This window comes from Corvus cornix, chromosome Z (genome assembly GCF_000738735.6).
Source record: "Corvus cornix cornix isolate S_Up_H32 chromosome Z, ASM73873v5, whole genome shotgun sequence".
NCBI classification, from domain to species: Eukaryota; Metazoa; Chordata; class Aves; order Passeriformes; family Corvidae; genus Corvus; species Corvus cornix.
The window spans coordinates 23,478,476-23,497,073 of record NC_046357.1 but is presented as its reverse complement, the minus strand read 5'-3'; the positions used below and the strand labels follow the sequence as shown (position 1 = coordinate 23,497,073).

General features: G+C 37.7%; 1 protein-coding gene across 4 annotated transcripts in view; it reads right to left on the bottom strand.

The window, feature by feature from the left end:
* AP3B1 (adaptor related protein complex 3 subunit beta 1) overlaps positions 1-18,598 on the bottom strand; it is a 155,105-nt gene that overhangs the window by 109,277 nt on the left and 27,230 nt on the right. For all 4 annotated transcript variants that reach the window (XM_010413937.4, XM_019279975.3, XM_010413934.4 and 1 more), the window contains exons 5-7: positions 17,712-17,872; positions 12,455-12,521; positions 616-795 (exon numbers count right to left, since the gene is read on the bottom strand). In XM_010413937.4, the coding sequence (XP_010412239.3) occupies positions 616-795; positions 12,455-12,521; positions 17,712-17,872 (408 nt within the window). The remainder of the gene's footprint in view (positions 1-615; positions 796-12,454; positions 12,522-17,711; positions 17,873-18,598) is intronic.

Genomic DNA, 18,598 nt, shown 5'->3' with positions numbered 1-18,598 from the left:
TTAATTTCTTGAGCTGTGCCCTTTTTTACTGTAAGAAGTGAGAGAATTTGTGTTTTGAAGACCTCTTTTTATAAATTTTAAAGAGTATACTCATATTTACACAATATAAATGAAAATAACCACATCTTTTTTGACATTTCACATTTCAAATACGTATGTTCAAGTCTTCACACAGTGCCTCAGAACACTAACAAAGCCTAAACAAGTAATGTAATGCTTGTTCTGCAGCGATACCGGGTATCTACAATATAAGTAGAGTCTACCCAGTTTCAGGACAGAACGGCAAACGTTTCTAGTTTTGACTCATATAAAACTGTCTACAGCAAAAAGCAACATGGCTCAAGGAACCACAGAAAAAGGAGTCTCTCTACTGCCCACAGGATGTGCCATGGGTAAATAAGAAAAGGTTATGCCCTGGAAGGAGAATTCTCAGGCTCTGAAGAAGGGTAGGTGCCTTGTATTAGTGAAGTCTTAGCAAGCTAAGACTTACGTATTTGATTTCTATTTTTACTAAAGTCTCCTTAGCAATGCATCTTAAAAGACTAAGTAAGTCCAACAATGGAAATAATTCAGAATGCAGGCTCAAAACAGTAATTTAAAAAGTCACAAACTTACCTTCCATGGACTTACAAACTGCGTACGTGCATACCGAGTTAACATGTGGATTATAACAACTTGACCCCACTCTTCCACATCAACCAGCAAGTTACAGAGCTTTCGGTAGTTCTTGTGAATCAGATCTATTCTATCTGGACACACTTCCTCAAATGCCATCACCACACTCCCAGCTACCAGCTAGAAAACAAAATATAAACCAGAAGGTCAGTATTAGCTCTACAGTTAGACCACAAGTGAGAATCAAAATTAATACTAGCAATTCTCAGCAATTTCAAATTTTCTCTATTCAGCAAAAAAAAAAACAAAACAGCAACAACAAAAAATAAGCCCAGAGAAATGGTATCTTACTTAGAATAGAATTGGGTTAAGATTATTAGAACAGAGGAAACACTGGCTATTTCTATTACACACATAAATCTTAGCTACCAGCCCTGAAGACACAGTGCAATGTAAGCATAATTTTTTTTTTCTTACAGATTTAGCTTCCAAATAAATTAACAGAGAACTTGCAATTAACTCAGAAGTAACGAGAAACAACAAGAAGTAAAACATACGACCACCAAGATCTTTTGGAATTCTACCAACACTGGCCAGATCAAAGTAAAGAAGAGCTGGGGCAAGTTCCCTGGGTATTAGTGGAACTCAAACTTCCCCCTCAATATGGCAAAATTAACTGTCACATAAAATTTTGTGTTTAGATTTTCATGAATACATTCCCCCCCCCCGCAAAAAGGGCATAAAAATCAGCAACCAACAGAATTGAACTTTTCTCCAAAGAATGCAAAACTAATTTCTGCATGTTGTTCAGCACTTCCTTAACAGTTACATAATTGCAGGAATGCATCATTTATATGTTACCACGTTCTCACACAATTTTTTGCCTTCATAAGAAATCTCTTTATTCATACACAAAGAACCTCATACTATGACTGCAACATAGCTTTGTTTTCATGAGAAAATTAAATAGATTATCAACATTCTAAGACCTCAAAGATTACTAAAACCTTCTGCCTGGGTATTTTCTTTTAAAATAATGGGAGGAAACATATATTGGAGTTCCAGTTAAAATTCTGTCAGCAGGTTACTTTAACTGTGAGAAAAAATTAAAAGCTGACCATGCCTTAACAGGACATATAATTGTGTGCCTGGGATTAGTGTTCTTTCTCTTCTAATTGCTTTAATTAAGATTTGTTTTGTGTCAGAGTACAAGTCAAATAACTAAAATGATGATACTTTATATGAAACAGCTGATATGTATGCAGTTAGCATGCATGCAGTATAGCCTTCTGGCAGCAAATTAATGTCATATTCTATCTGAGCACTAGGGATCTGCATTTCAACCTCTATAATTTCCCCAATGACTTAAAGTAAGCAATTAAATAGAAGTGCAGTTTATTGAAATGGTACTTTTTGAAAAATATTAAATACAATGATATTCATATGTTACATTTTTCTCCCTGTATTTGGCTGACATGTGGTTTATTAGTATGCGCTCAACATTACAATTGAAAGAAAACAGCTCGGAATATAGTCCTGCTATTATGCTAAACAAGTCTCAGGCTCTCTGTGGGGATTTTATGAATTACCAATAAGAATAAACGTGAAGTTGCATTTATTGTCTCCAGCCCCATCCACATACTGGTACCTGCTGGTCCCAACAAGAATGCAACTCATTCCAGGGAGCAAAATCTGATTATTTGATAGAGCTAAATATACTTTACATCTAAAATAATTTGCTGTATCACAAAAACAAAAGCTCTTTTCTATCTGTTGCCATACTAAACTTTCTTCTTAATAATGTGCTGCAGCAGTAACCTATCTGTAATTAAAAACTGCAGCAAGCTGATGCTCAGGTGGGTGTTCAAAGCTCAGCAGAAGGCAGTGGTTAATTCCAAATCACTATCTGTCCTGAGCAGGTATTCATTTAGGCCACACAAGCTGAGAAGCTCTCCCACTGGAAAAGTGAGAAGTCCCTTTATCAGGATGCAGAACTCTGAACTACAGTCAAGGTTAGCTTGCAGAGGACAATATGACAGACATGAAGTTTTAGAAGAAGAGATAATATTTTAAGACCTCATAGAGAGACTTTTTGTAGGTCACTGCTTCATCTCAGAGACAAGAGAGATTGACACACAGATCAGTTTATGACTATCGGAATAGTCACAGTCTGATGGTTAAAAATACCCTTTTAGGTTCATAGGTGAAGGCTGACACAGATTTCCAACAGTAATTCTAGAGAGAGTACCCTTGTCTTTTACTACTAGTAGTTCAGTACACACATTTTGCTGTATTTCTCTTTCATTTGGATATGATTTAGTTTGAAAGCTGGCATAAAATACATATAACACTAACTCAGATCATTTAAAACTGAGAATATAGCCTATAAACACTGCTGGTTTTTTAAAAACTCAGTTACTATGAATAAAACACATCAACTTAATACAAAGAAAGAGTCAAAGTGGAATACAGGAATTCTAAATAATTACATCTGTCACCTACTCAAGTTTACAATGAGAATGCTATCACCTGTGAATGCTTAAAAGACATTAGTAAAAAAATTGAACATATGCTATGAAATGCAAGAGGTGCACCGGATAAACAAGCATTTTATTCCTGTGGCAAGTCCCCAGATTTACAAGTTAATCCAGGAATTGCCATTCATCATGACACTATTAAGATCATGCCTCTCTCCCCATTATTGTATTTTCTAAAATTAAGCTTTTCATTTGAAAGTGGAAAAAAAAAGTAAGAATGTGACAGACTGAAAATGCACTGGTAACAAGAGGATTTCTCTGAGAAAATTTCCTAATGTTTTCTTAATAAGAGATTATTTTCTAGTTGACACTGTTTCCCCTATAGTATGATCCCACTATATATCTAAACATCAGTGGAACAGCTAATAATCTTTGTTTATTAAATGCTCAACATTCCATAAAAGTATTTAAAATTAAAACAAAATGATTCAATCAGAACATAAAACCAAAAAATACCGGTTTCTAAAAAACAGTCAGTTAATTTCCATCTCACTGTGTCAATAGTAGCTTTTTGTATAAAGAGAAAATATAAATCACTCCAACAAAACTAGCAATGAGCTCATCACACTCAAATGCTGCTTTCCATTTATGTATTTTTTATATTAAAGCAATAAACATGGTTCATTTGTCTTCCACTAGGTGCCACATTTTTCTGTGCTGTTGCTATGAACTTCAGCCATTAGTTGTGCTCCAAGGTAAACTATATGAACCATCAACAAAAGTGACACCCAATCTATGGAGTTCATATTTTCTCCAGATTATCTAAGCTAGTTGACAAGCTGGTAATGAAAAAAATCACACTAAGCAAATGGTTCCTCTAATAACAATAAATTTTCTATAAAATTATGAAGGGTACAAAATGTTTCCTTGCATCTATTTTGTCATGAATTCTAATTAACGCTGCAAAAACCTGAGAGTGCTGGGTCATCACAAGAAGTGCATCGAGGTTTGATTGATAATACAGTGAAAGTTGGCCCATGCTGCCAAGATTCTTCTCTCTTAAATTAATGGCCACCCCACCTGCCCTAATCATACAGCCCAAATGATATTCCCCTTCTTATTTCAATTTTCTGGAGGCAAGGAAAGTGGAAAAGATCAGTCATTTATCTTCTAATAGCTGGATAATAGATCTATCACAACAAAACATCGGCACAAACTCAGTAATTTTTTTCCACAAAAGTGAAGCATTTACCAATGTGAAATCAATAAGTTAAGAAAACATCTTCTTACCCACACATTTGGTTTTTAACTGAAATATTACATTATTAGCTGAAGACTACTGTTGAAGAGTGCCAGCTTTCTTTCCCATTATGCCCAAATACACTGCTTTTAGTGTAAAAGAGTAAGATCTGCATCGCCAAGCCATCGTCAATTCCTAGGATGATTTTTTTAATCAAAGGAATGTCACTGAGAAAGAATTTGCACTTCATCTAGTAGCCATGCAGTCTGCAAAAGAAATCTCTATACTCACATATTTGCATAAGGTCTTTTCACCCCCAAAATAGAGTTAATACTAAATTGCATGTTATTATTAATAGTAAATTATCACACCAGAACAGAATAATAAATTCATTATAACAGACGTATGTACCCAAACAGAATAAAATCTGATCAAAGTTACAGATGTAAATCAGCAATAAATTTTGGCATTTTTAATATGCCCATCATCCATACTACCACATCCCAACTACATTCTGCATTTCCTTTATAGATGCAGCTTTTAATATATTTTGGGATACTTTAATATGGACTGGGGAATGTAAGTCACAAGCTCTTTTTGCTTTACAGGTTTGGATAACAGGCATGACTCCTTTTCAATGCCAACATGGATTTTATTTTTCTTTTACCTTCTGTAACTCAGATATCATGAATGAAACTAATTTTCATTGTTGTTTACACAGCATTGTAAAATACACAGGCTGCTAGCTACAGTCCCTCAGGATATCTTTTTCTTCCAAAAGAAACTTATGCAACAAATCTTGCCTTAAACCCTGTGCGTCAAAGCTAGGTTATCGCTGAATAGAAAAAACAGAATTAGAGTGACGCAATACAAAATTGACTAAAAAGAAAAGGGAACTAGTTTGCTCTAAAACACCCAATTATACTTTCACACATGACTAGCAATATTACTTTCAGAGAAAATCATTTTAGCATAGAATACAAGCATGCCTTTATCTTCCCTTCTACATGAAATTGCATCAGCTTCTCAATTTTCTAGAATTACTAGAAAAACAAAAGGAGCAGGTATTCATGCTCTTGTATCTGCTTATCAAAATGTGAGGTAATTGTAAAGCAAGGGTTAAAACATAGCTAGGAGTTTATAAGCCTCAATAATAAAAATACTTGTAAACATCTTATCTGTTCAAAATTTAAATACACTTGCACAAAATCCCAGATTTGTTGATAGACTCTAATTCCTAGTTAGCTACCCTTGATGGTATGTTAACAATGGCTTGCACTTGATAATTCTGCAATTTAGGTTAACTGAATGTTTGTGTTTTAATTGAATCTTTGTGTTAAGACACTCAAGGAGTAGAGTGATTTTTCATTTATCTCACCAGAAATTTTAATGAAGTGCTGGATTAAGGTTAGACCTCATCTCATTTTAAGTTTTGCTTACCTCAGCTTATATTAAAATTTACTACTGAATCAGACCTAAAAACAAAAACACATCCTATTCTGCCTGAAAAGGGGCTTAATTTTACTATAGTAAAATTCCCATCCTGATAATTTCTTGCTATTTCAAATGTAAAATGACTCTGGATAATTGAAATACATTATGTCTTTTCTGTGCAACAAAAACTGCATTAATAACATACAATGGCATGCTCTCTCTGAAAAACCTTCCTGGTTTACAGAAATTTAGAGGCATCTATATTTATTAGCTATTCTATCTCTAACATAGAGATTACAGCAGTAAATTTCAAAAATCCTGCCAGAGGTCAAATAGCTACAGAAAATAAACAGATTTTGAGTAAAAGTTTACTTCTCATTAAAGTGCAGTCTCAAATATCACCTGAATAATATTAGACTGTTACATAGATAGTCAATGTTACTAAGTACACTCTCCCTCCAAACGTCTAAACCAAGTGGATGCAAAAAAAAAAAAAAATCAAATGGATTACAAAGAAAAAATACCAAAAAATACCAATAGACTTAAAAAATTAATCAAAATAATCAATAATCAGTCAACAGTGGATTTTCTCAGATCCAGGGGTTAATATACAATGTTATGGCATATCTGACAATTATCAGCCCTTAAGAGCACAGAAGTGCCAAAAGTAACCTGACAGTTCATCAAGTGAAAAAAAGGTGGAAAACCACTGATACTCAACTAAGTCACTAGGATTCTCCCACTCTGGTAAAAACACTATTTAATGAACAAACTGATTTGGTGACATTAGATTAGAGCTAGCAGGAAATGACAACTAATGTTAATGTAAGGGAACAGCTGCTATGCATTTAAGTAGAAGGAATCCGAAGATCAGTGTGGAGTAAACATTTATAGTTCTAGTTCCACATTATCACCCTACAAATTTCAGGCACCTTGACTGTCAAACAGGCAACAGAAGCTTCAAAAAGCTGAGACATACCATTAATCTAATACAGACACTTCGTAAATCTATGATCAAAAGCTGTTGTTTTACAGTTTGGTCCCATTTGTAGAATTCCTATGGCAGCAAACAGACTTAACTTTCTTCAGCAAGACTGCAAAATACCTTCTAAAAGCGCTTGTCTTTTTCTTAATGTATGTTGGAGCTTTCTCTTTTAGGCTAAGTGTATGAAGTTCAGCTTCCCTTAAAGAATTCAAAAAGATGAATCAAATTAACACAAATTTCCCCAGGATGCAGCCTCATTAAGATCTATAAAACTGACAGCCTAAGGCAACGTATGTACACACCTGTACTTAAGGACCACCATCTATAAGCAGCTGCATCTCCTCCAATTTTAAAGGCTGAAACTAGCTACAAATGGCACTCTTGATTTCCCCACTGTGAGCAAATTGCTGTTTTCCAATTAGGGGCAAAGAATAAGCTTATTCAGATTGGAATCACCAGCTAACAAAACACTCGTGCACTACTCACATTCTGTTAGCAAATGTGGAGGCTTTCTGGGAACATTCAGTGGTACGTGACAAAAGGTAACTACCTAAGATAAAGCTTTGCCATGCTAGACTAGTCCTTCCAAAGCTATGAAAGATTAAAGAGAGACTAATCTATTTTAGACCACCACAAGCTGTCTAGGGTCAAAGAGCACGCTTAGTTCAATGCAGAGAGTCTTAAAGAGAGATCTGTATGTTTTCTTTTTGAAATAATTAGTCTTCATATTGCTTCTCAAAAGAGTAAAACTTTTGAAGCTGAGATGTCAGCCCAGACTAGAATCAGGACTGGAATCCCTTACTAGGGAATAGACAGAGGGATCAGAGGGAGCAAAAAGTTGTTAACCATGTATGTCTCCAAACAAATGCAGAAGACCTGAGTCTAGTATATAATCTTAGCTATTGCTTCACTGGTATCTTCATAAATATGGTGTCCAATATTCAGCGTCAGGGAGGCACCAAAATTGTAGCACATACTAGGCAATGAGCCCATTGTCTCCTTAAAAGTAATTCCAAATGCCAAGGAGATAGAAGACCCAAACCTACTCTATACTTTTTTGTTGAAGTAAATGTGTAAATGACTTGGTGTGGGATAACCATTTACCATACGGAATAAGGCCTAGGAAACAGAGTAAAAACTCAGGGATTTTACTTTTTTGTGGTATTTTTTAGCCCTTTATTCCTCTAGATATGTTAACAATCTAATCCCACATTCACAGATTGCATGTATACCATGAGCATGAACCACAACAAAAAATACATGAAGAACCACTGCATGTGCAACTTCACACAAGCTCAAAGGCCTCTGTCAAGTCAGGAGACCTAACTAACTGTCTGCTGAGCCATTAAGCTCTAACACACCTCTTTCAGTAACCCTTCCGTGGAAGTTGCAGGACGTCTTTTAGAGAACAGCACCCTTTATGCTCTGAACACCTTGACTGTGGTACAACAATGCAGGATACAGCCGTATGTGTTACAAAAACACTTGGCAAATAGGAGATGAACACACTATCTAGTACCTATTAATACTTTCACTTAGTCAAAAAGGATTATGTTCATTAAATTCGTGACCTGAACAAGAAGAACAAGAGAATGACGACTTCAGGTGGGGGAAGCCATGCAGACAACCGATGTGATTGGTAAAGCAAGCTTCGTTTATTAGCAATACAGAGGGCACTTATATAGTATTGAAAGTATACATGCTTATCAGTTCTTTAATTAAACTTACGAAGGCGCATTCTTACTTCTACATAATTGGGTTAGATAAAAGACTACATTTGGCAAGCTTTATGTTTTGTCTTGAGAGATCAAAGTTTTTCCTCCCTTCTCATGGTCAGCACATCTTTATCAGAACAGCACTGTACCTCCTAAAAACTCCCTTTTTGGTCTCAGGCTTGTTTCTCACGCACGCATTTCTCATGGAGGCTTTTTCTCATGCAGGCCTTTGCTTGCAGGCCTTTGCTTTGTGCAGTTCTGTTATTGATTTGTTCCCTTTATCAATAATCCATGTCCCTGATCCTCTAACCATTCTGCAACAATTCCCCTTTTTTCTTTTTGTAAAGGTAATATTTGATTGGTTACAGATGTAGTAACTTTGTATATCATCTTTTGCAAGCATTGACGTAGGCAAGGTAAGCACTCTATTATTAATAATATTACTAGTCCTACAGTAATCGAATGCTACACAAGTGAAACTAGCCATGGTCCTAAACCTAGTGACTTTAACCATCCTTCTAAGCCGAGACCATCTTCTTTCTGTAATTGGGTGGTTAATTGATGTAACTCACTTATCTGCTTGTGAATCAGGACAGAGTGGTCAGAAAGATTCATACAGCACATACCTTAGAACTCTTCACAGCCGTGGCTGTGAGCTAATAGTAAAAAATCAATGGCTACTTAATTTTGTAATATTGTATGTCTTAACACTAGTAACATCTATGCTTAACTCATCAAGCATTTGCGAAGTTATGTTTAACTTATCCCTCTCCCAGCAAGCAAGTTTATGCAAAATAGCGTAAGCCCTGGCTGCTAAAGCACCAGACAAAAACATAAATGCTAGCTAAATTGACTGCCTTCACTCGATCTAAATGGGCGGACAGCTGATTGAAAATGTCCACTAATACTCTTGTCTCAAGACAGTCAAAAAACTAATCCCCTACTCTATTTCTATGTCTGAAGCTATACCTAAAAATTTATGCAATTCTCCTTCTTGGTTTTGCCTTTGGAGAGAGTTCCCCGACACCCTCCACAAGTCACTAGCAACCACCTAGGGCAGCTGTTACATTCACCCCAGAGTCTCGTTATTTCTCCTGCTACGGAGGTGGCGGATCTGGCAAGTCCTCAGCTCCTTCACTCAGCCACGTCTGCAGCCTCTCCCAAGGCTTCTCGGGACAGAGGTCTCAGAGTTCCAGCTGTTGAAGTAGTGGCGTCACTTTCCTCAGGAGCTGATGCTGACTGCGCCTTCTCGCTTCGGGGTCTTGTAAGCGTAGCACGGCACCACTTGCTGGGCACCCCTCTGGTCAGTGCTGCGGCGATGACTTGTCCCTGTTGTTGCAGGACATTCTGCAGCATTGCAGTAAAAGCAGCTGTTTGAGATGACTGTTTTGCACAGGTAGCATGTATGAGCATCTCGTTTACAGCTGCTCCTTGGGGCAGCATGGCAAGAATTGTCTTAGTTTGCCTATTAGCATTTTCAAATGCAAGTGTTTGGAACATTTGCTCTTGGAGCTCTTCAGAGAGCTCTGTTGCATCCTTTAAGGCTGCTGACAAGGCTTTGTGGGCAAGAGTCTGTGACAACTGATGAATTACTACAGGCATGGTCAGCTGTGTTACTGTTGCCCTGTAAGCTCTGCTTCCAGTTAGCATGTCAGCTTGGCGTGCATACAGTGGGTCTTGTGTGTCACCTTGATGTTTGCTAGCTTCTTCTTGTGCTAGCTGTTTCCACGTTTGTTCCCAGAGCAGGAACTGTGAAGGGGTTAACAACAATTGTGCGATGCTGATGCAATCATTCGGACACAAGACATCTGCTGTAAAGATAAACTGCAGGATGCTTCATGTAAATAAGTCAGCAAGCTTTTTGATTACTTCTTGCATCATTTCTTGGTGCTTCTCCCTCTTTTGGGGCTGAGCCCTGGCAGCCCTGGCTGGCTCTGGCTCTGCAGGCAACGAAACCGCAGAAGCTGCTTCGCAGCCGGACGTTACTTCGCTGTTCAGTGGAGGGGGGTTGCTCTCTGCCGCTTTTGGCTGGGCTTTAGGACCTCTGGGCTGCTCTGCCGCTTTCAGCCAGGCACCAGGACTGCCTGTGTCTCCTTGGCCCGCCTGCGCCCCGCCCCCTGGGTCGGGCGGCTCTGCTTCCGCGTTTGCGGCCATTACTCTCTCAGACATCGGACGGATAACATCCTGCCCTGCTGAGTTTAGCAGCTCCTGCAGTAAGTAGACAGGTGCTGCTGTGCTTTTAATCGGTTTTCTCGCGGCCAGCCCAAAGGACCGTGCTACCCTGGGCTCCGCTCCGGTCTCTGCCCGCCTCTCCGTAAGACCCCCGTCTGTTCCTTTCTTGGAGCTGCTACTCTCTAAAGCCTCTATGGCATCTGCAGCCACTGTCCTCTCTGTTTTCATCTCTGCGAGAGTGCCAGTTACTGCTCTCCAGGTTAAACCGACAGCTTTTGCTTCTTTAGCTTTCTTTTTGAACGATCTTGGTTCAGCTAGTTCCTTACAAAGGTTTACTTCTTAACTCCCCGCTTTTCTAAAAAGCATAAAAATAAATCAAGGGTCACCTCTGTTTCCATATCTGCGTCCTACCGCATCTGCGTCTTACCGCAACCCCTGTTGACAGGATTTGTGCAGCCTTTTCCCAGGTTTGCCCTTGTCAGCCGATACAGCGGACCGCTCCGTAGGTCAGTCCACGCACGGATCAGATGCTTGCCTGCAGCTGCTGATCTTTTGCCCCCCGATCGCTGCTTATCGGTGCCTTTTCGGTCTCCCACCTTAGTCAAGAAAACGAAGTCCCAGTCTCTGCTCGGGCGCCAAATGCCGACTTCGGGTGAGGGAAGCCATGCAGACAACCGATGTGATTGGTAAAGCAAGCTTTGTTTATTAGCAATACAGAGGGCACTTATATAGTATTGAAAGTATACATGCTTATCAGTTCTTTAATTAAACTTATGAAGGCGCATTCTTACTTCTACATAATTGGGTTAGATAAAAGACTACATTTGGCAAGCTTTATGTTTTGTCTTGAGAGATCAAAGTTTTTCCTCCCTTCTCATGGTCAGCACATCTTTATCAGAACAGCACTGTACCTCCTAAAAACTCCCTTTTTGGTCTCAGGCTTGTTTCTCACGCACGCATTTCTCATGGAGGCTTTTTCTCATGCAGGCCTTTGCTTGCAGGCCTTTGCTTTGTACAGTTCTGTTATTGATTTGTTCCCTTTATCAATAATCCATGTCCCTGATCCTCTAACCATTCTGCAACAAGAGAATGTTTTAATTTACAAATCAGGTTTCTCTTTGAAATCCAACTTTGATTCTTTGATCAGTTACCTTTCTAGATACAAGTGGAAAACTTATTTGCAAAATAAAACAAAGTGTGTGACCATTGTGAGACATCCAGGAGTTCATATGGAAAACCTGTAGCTACATAGGGCAGGTAAAATATAATAGGAGTGTTAAATTTACAGAAATTATGCCAGAACACCTCTTTATTTACCAGACCAGAAGTGGAGATACTGGCAAGAATAAACAACTGCATGGCAAATATAATTTTTTAATAACTATACACACTGCAAGATAGATGGATGTCAATAGGCGCACTGTGCATCAAACACAAGTAATAAATTCTTACAGCACTACAAACTAATTGAAATTATTAAACTAATTTCCCAATGAAAAAGTGCACTGGCACACTGATTCATATTACTATATAACTTTGATTTTCAAAATAAAGTTTAAAGAAGCATACATAAAACACAGGCTAACAAAAACATTAATTAACAGATTTATAATGCAAGTAAAATTACATCTTATTAAAGGATGGTCACTATTACAGTCATACTATAAATGCATAAATACCCAATGATACTTCTATCTAAAAGCATACAAAACAACATTGGCAAGGGTTAGGAAAGTGTATTACTTACTGCTGAATGAGAGTCTCAGGAGTACTCTCTTTAAAAATATATGCATGTGTCACAAAAACTGTTTCTTACCGTACTTCTATCCTTCAGAAGTTTTTCTATCACTTCAATCAACATTTCCTTTTGCTCTGGGTCAAGGCTAGAAATAAAAATAAAATTATTTTAACTAATTTGGTCAGACATATCCAAAATCAAAGCAAGTTTGGTTTTTTGACCTTTAGACAAAAACCAGAAACAAAGAACATTGAAGAAACCACTTCCAGAAAAATCAAGTATTCCAAAGGACTCATTGGAAAAGAACTTGACTGAAAATAAGTTAGGAGTATAAAATTAAATTATAAATACTATTTTATCTTATATCCTTTATGTGTGTTCTATAGGAAATTTAAACTCATTAAAAAATTAGGATCTAAAAAACATTAAGACAGGCCAAACAACATCACAGAAAACTTGACTGAATTTCAGATGTTAAGTGACAAAGTTCTCACTGCTTTTGCAGAAATGAATTTCAGTATAAATAATTCAGTGGTGAATGAACATCTGAACAGAGAAGAATGATACTTTTATTATCTAATTATCAACACAGAGCTTCAAGTAAGACTTCAACCACTTTTAAGTTAACCACTAATTTTATACAGAAGTACTGGAACTCAAAAACGTGGACATTGTATTCAAGTGTACCTATACAAAGCTGGTGTGCAAGCTAATGAAAAATAGACTGCTTGAAGTGCTACATAAATAGCAAAAGCAGAGGAAAAACAAAAGTTGCAAGGAACAACCTTTGTAGTATCTTTTCACATTACAAGAGCAGAGAAAAATTTGCCAGAGATATCCACTATTGTCAAACCCGTGTCTTAGGCAAGTAAGGACCAACTTTTCACTCCAGTTGCTTCCTCTTCATGTATCTATACAGCATAGAAGAATTTAAAGCCAAGTCAGAAGAAAATAGAAAGTTGAGTACAAAGACCCATAGAGATGTGTAGTTCTATGCCTTTGAAAAGTCATTTCAACATGGATACAATTACAGGTAAGTGAGAGAGTATTTGGTCATTATTGAATACTTCAGTTTTAATGCTGAATGATGGACTGTCCTAATACACGGTGTATCCTTCCAGGTACAGATTCACAAAGTGATTATCTAGCTGAGTACTACTTCACTAAGGCTCTAATACCCAGCAACACTAGAACATGCAAAATGGGTAACAAAACTTTGTTAGAAGCCACTATCATCATAAGCGAAGTAACAGTACATTGTTCCATATGTACTTTCATGATCACCTTTTGTTCCAACTTCTATTTTTGTAGAAGGAGTTTTACTGGATCTTCTGCCAAGGACCAAAACCTTCAGAGGAAAAGCCAAAAGTCTTTCAAATAGGTCTTACTCCGAATTTTCAAAATTGGCAGAGAATTTAGAGAGAAAAGAGTGCTTACAGCTAAAAAACTTGAGCAAAAGCATTTTTTTTTATGTGATCAAGAAAGTCTTCAGTAAGGTGCCCAGTAACTGAATTTACATTTCTCCCCCTCCACTGTCCTGATATTTTAGACAAGGAAGGGACCATTTTCAGAGTGCAAATAAAAGAAGAGGCTGAAGAGCTCTGTGATTTGCTCCCATTATGGCATCTAGTACTAGTATGAAATCTTTAATACCAGTGATGGGACTTTTAAGTAGTCCTTCTCCAAACCTCGCTGCCAACACAGTACAGTTTTCAACTGATAGACAGAAGCTACTAATATCTTCAAAATGCACTCTTAAGTGAAATAAGCAAAATGTCTGACATCTTCAGTGATGAAATTACTTCAACATACCTGGCAATGTTGATTGCATTGGACACAAATGTTGCTGTTCAGACTATGCTTGAAATCTTTTCTGCTTGATATGTAAGCTTCCTGCTGTTAGGATTGATTGAGCTACTAATAAACAAGCTCTTCTAGGGAAGACAGCCATCCAAAAACCATGACACTAAATATAAGGAAGACTGGAGTATTGAACCTGCATCCAGAACCCTGACTAGAGCACTAACTGAAATATAGAACTATTAAACAGGCAGAGAAGCTGGGAAAACCAAAAAAGCAAATGAAGCATACAGACATATTAGAATAAACTGTTACTGCTTCTTATTCAAATGGTTGCAGAAGATGGAGTAGCTAGATGTAGGAGAGCATATTAACTCTTGAGTGACCTTTATATCGAAAGTCCATCCCCTTCAGGATCCTGATTCAGACCAACTTAAAAATAAGTACTGTGAAATTACTTACTTGTTGCAGTAAGCCAATAGTCAGCCTTGCCACCAGTGTATGATGAGTGTTGCTGAATTGTCTAGCTACTAGTCATGAACCTTCTTTAAACATCTGCCAAGATAGCCTGTTAACTACTACCTACTCTTGCTTGCAGGCAAGCCAACTGGGTCTGCCTGCGGACAGGTGAATTTGATAGCCTCTTCACCAGTTTCCAATACTGCTGCTTCTTCCAGTGACCAAGAAAATTACACTCTCTGCCTTGGTTCCATGGTTAACCAGCATTACAGATACAGCATTTGTACAAGTAAGTTTTGAAAATATGAAAATAAAAGTTCACATGCTTTTTATAACCAGCTCCAAAATCCTACTACTAAGGACACATTTTTTAGCTCCAACTCCACTCAGAAGTAATCACGAAGCTTACTCTAGTCCAGGTAAGGAGGAATTTCCAGCTACAGCAGTTTGAAATCTTGCATTATGACACCTAGGATGCTTGCATGAAGTGAAAACTGGTGAAGGATGTACAGGCCCCTCTGAACCATTAAGGAAACCTTTACAGAACATTAGTTTCACTAGTTTTCCTTCGTTATGGAAGCTACATGTCCATTTTACTACCACTAGGAATTCATGGAAAGTAGAAGGAGGTAAGGCAAGTTTCTCCAGATTCTGCTACTGTGCTTTCTACCATGTGCTCTACCTTTTACCATAAAACTTGTCTTCTTATTCTATTTGCAAGGATGACTTCCATATGTTACCACTTACATCATACAAGCATAGAATAACATATGAAACAGAGATAAGAAAATATGCAAGTTATATTTGAAGATGCAGTCATATCTGGAGACTAGATGACAGATGAAAGGTCATTTTTAATCATTAGATTTCATCATTTTCCAGTTTTGCACCAATTACCAATGAACTCCTTAATCTGCTAGTAAAACAAACTTTGCTGTCATGAAAACAAGAAATGAAAGCATCAATTTCAGTAAAAATTCCTTGAAATAGCCTGCTGACCAGATACTACTGTGCCTTGCTGCCACTAACGGACCATTTTCTCCTGCTGAACTCCTCCAAAGAGTTCTGATACTATCAGGAAAAAAAAAACAGCAAAAAAGGACATTGTATGTATAGAGAATAATTCAGGCCAAAAAGTTTTTGTGTACTGGAACCAGTTACTAAGAAAAAAAAAACTACTCAAATAGCAGGAAGAGACTTTAAATCCATTCTTTTTTGTTAGGTTACATGTTAAAAGGGTATCACATGAGAGCACTCAGCTCAGAAAAAAAAAAAAAATAAAGATCACCAGAAGGAAGGAGCCTCTACCCAGGTTTGTCAGAGAGCTGCCATGGATAAGACATCAGCCTTACAGTCCTGAAATGAACGGACCATAAGGCAGAATCTCCAGAGCATCTTTAAGACTTAGGGATATTACTAGTTACAGGGCTAAAACTTACTATGCAATGCCAGCCACAGGTTTTGGGATCATACAATACTTACTGTGGGATGTTTATGGGAGAAATGAAAGGCAGGGAAATGGAGGGATCTAAAGGATCTTGGGAGGAACAAAACCAAGAAAATGGAGAGATGCATAAAAGAAGCCAGTTGTATGCAAATGCTTTGCTGCTGTACACTTACCTATCCATGCTGTGAACCTGATGACTACACAGGCAGTCTCTATTCTGTGTACATGTATGATACACAGATCTAAGCTGGAGATTAACCATGGGATATACGGGCCTGTACAACTGCAGCACCAGCAACCAGAGCAAGTATATATGTCCGTGTATGAGTGCCTGAGAATACCAAACCAGACTACATGCCTTGGGAAGCCAGATACTGAAGTGGGGCCATAGATCTAGGCTAGACACCTCTGTGTGTGTCTGAGTGCAATAACTGGAGATTGTGTCTACCAGAGGGCCCCAGGCTATCCAGGCCAACTACTGGAGAGACTCTAAGGTCTGGAAGTTTATTCAGATACCCATTTGAGTGTCTTAATCTCTCTGTTTCTCTCCCCACTTCCTCTCCACCTAATGCAAGAGAAGTAGAGATAAGGTATATGGGCCTCCTACAGCACAGCCTTTGTGTCTAAATCCAGATACTGTGGGATTCATAGTGTTCCAGTGAAAGGTTTGGGCATGTACGCACCTGCCTGAGGGAGTCTGTAGTAGGAAGTGCAGAAGGTTTGCAAGCGCTATGCATTTGCATGTGCCACTGACTGGGAGACTGGGGATCAAAAGCCTGTTACTGGAAATACTGAGCACCTGGGATTATTATTGGGGTCCATATTGTACACGTCTAGGCATGCTAATAGGTCTGTATTCTGATCAGTCAGAGAGCACCAGAGTAAGGCTGCTGGTGCTGGTATTGTCTGCATGATTGCTCATTTCTGTCTCTGCCGATCTGTATAGATAGCTGCGTGTATACGCCCATTAGGAACACATGCTCCGCCTTGTGACTAGGTGGTTACCTGATTCAGAACCTCTAACATCACTCAACCTCCCCTTTTTGGCATAGACAAAATAAAAGTGAAGTAAGTAGTAAAATAAATGCCCGGAGATGTTTTGCAAAGGTACAGGTTCTGTTGACCCCATCTCTGCAAACCAGTGCCCACATCTTTTTAAGAACTCTTCCACAGCAAGGATTTCTGAAGAAGAAGAGGAAGATCTGAAAGATTTGGACTTGCACAGATAAAATTTCTAGAAGTTAGCATTCTTTTGTCACATGTGCTGCAAACTACCTTCAGGGAAATGCCTCAGGATGAAAGATACAAGACTTGAAACAGAGAAATCTTAGATTCTGAGAACACCCATCCCAACAGTGGTTACATAGATGAAAATAACTAGTATATTAAAAAACAAAATATAATGCATCAGGTTTTATTGTATAAATTATATTTATAATTATCCTGTTAGTCTAGCAAGCAAGAGAATTGCTTGAATAACAACCAAACCAGCTGAGTGACAGAATGTCTACCCCCACCCTATACTTTTAAAGAAATGGATCTGAAACATGCCAAACTCACAGTAGTCTTTATAAACGTAGCCCACAACTATTATAAAATTCTTTTTTAGTAATTGTCAGAATCACTCACCTGTACAGTTTTTGGATTGCATGGGCTGCGTTCTTTCTCACATAAGGAGATAAATCAGAAGAGGCTTCCTTAATAGCAAGCATCATAATAGGAACAATAATTGGGACACGTATACTGGATAGAACTCTTAAAGCACTTGCACGGATTAACTGATTAGGATCCTAAGGAACAAGAGTGAAGAGGAGAAATAAAATAAGATAGTGCAGAAAAAAGCCATTAAATTCGCTGCTGTGTTTACACTAATTAGTGAGGACACATTAAAATGTAAACCTTTCTGAGTCAAACTTGCAAGTGAATTTAGCCATGCTAATAATAAAATGTGCCACACTTCACACGAAGAAATATCCAAAACAAAACAAAAAAAAAGTAAAACAAAAAGAAGAAAGAGAACATTACATATTATGAAAATCTGAAAATTTTACAAAGGAAAGCATTACCATATTTTGGTTTGGAAAGTACAATATGTAAATTATGGATTAAAAAACTGAGTATTTTATTTAATAATCTGATATATTTGCTGCAGTCCAAGTGGAATTCAGATAGTCTGAAAGACACACTAGCTCAATTTTATTACTTATATTTAAGAAATGTCAAACGAAAACGTTGTTCTCAGTTGTGACATTCCCACTCAAGTTCTTGACAACAAATCCATTTTATACTTTACTGCAGGATACAAACTGAAGCCAGTAACAAAAACAATTTTAAAAAACATGTCAAAATATTAGGGTAAATGTTTTGAGGCTTTTTTCTGTTTCTTATCCTCTCTTGTTTTGCCCCAGTTCTTGGTCATTTTTTACAATACTAGGGTTAGCTTGGAGATCCCACATCTGTATTTGGATGAACTGTTATGTAAACTTTATCCATTTATCATGGGCTTGGAACACAAG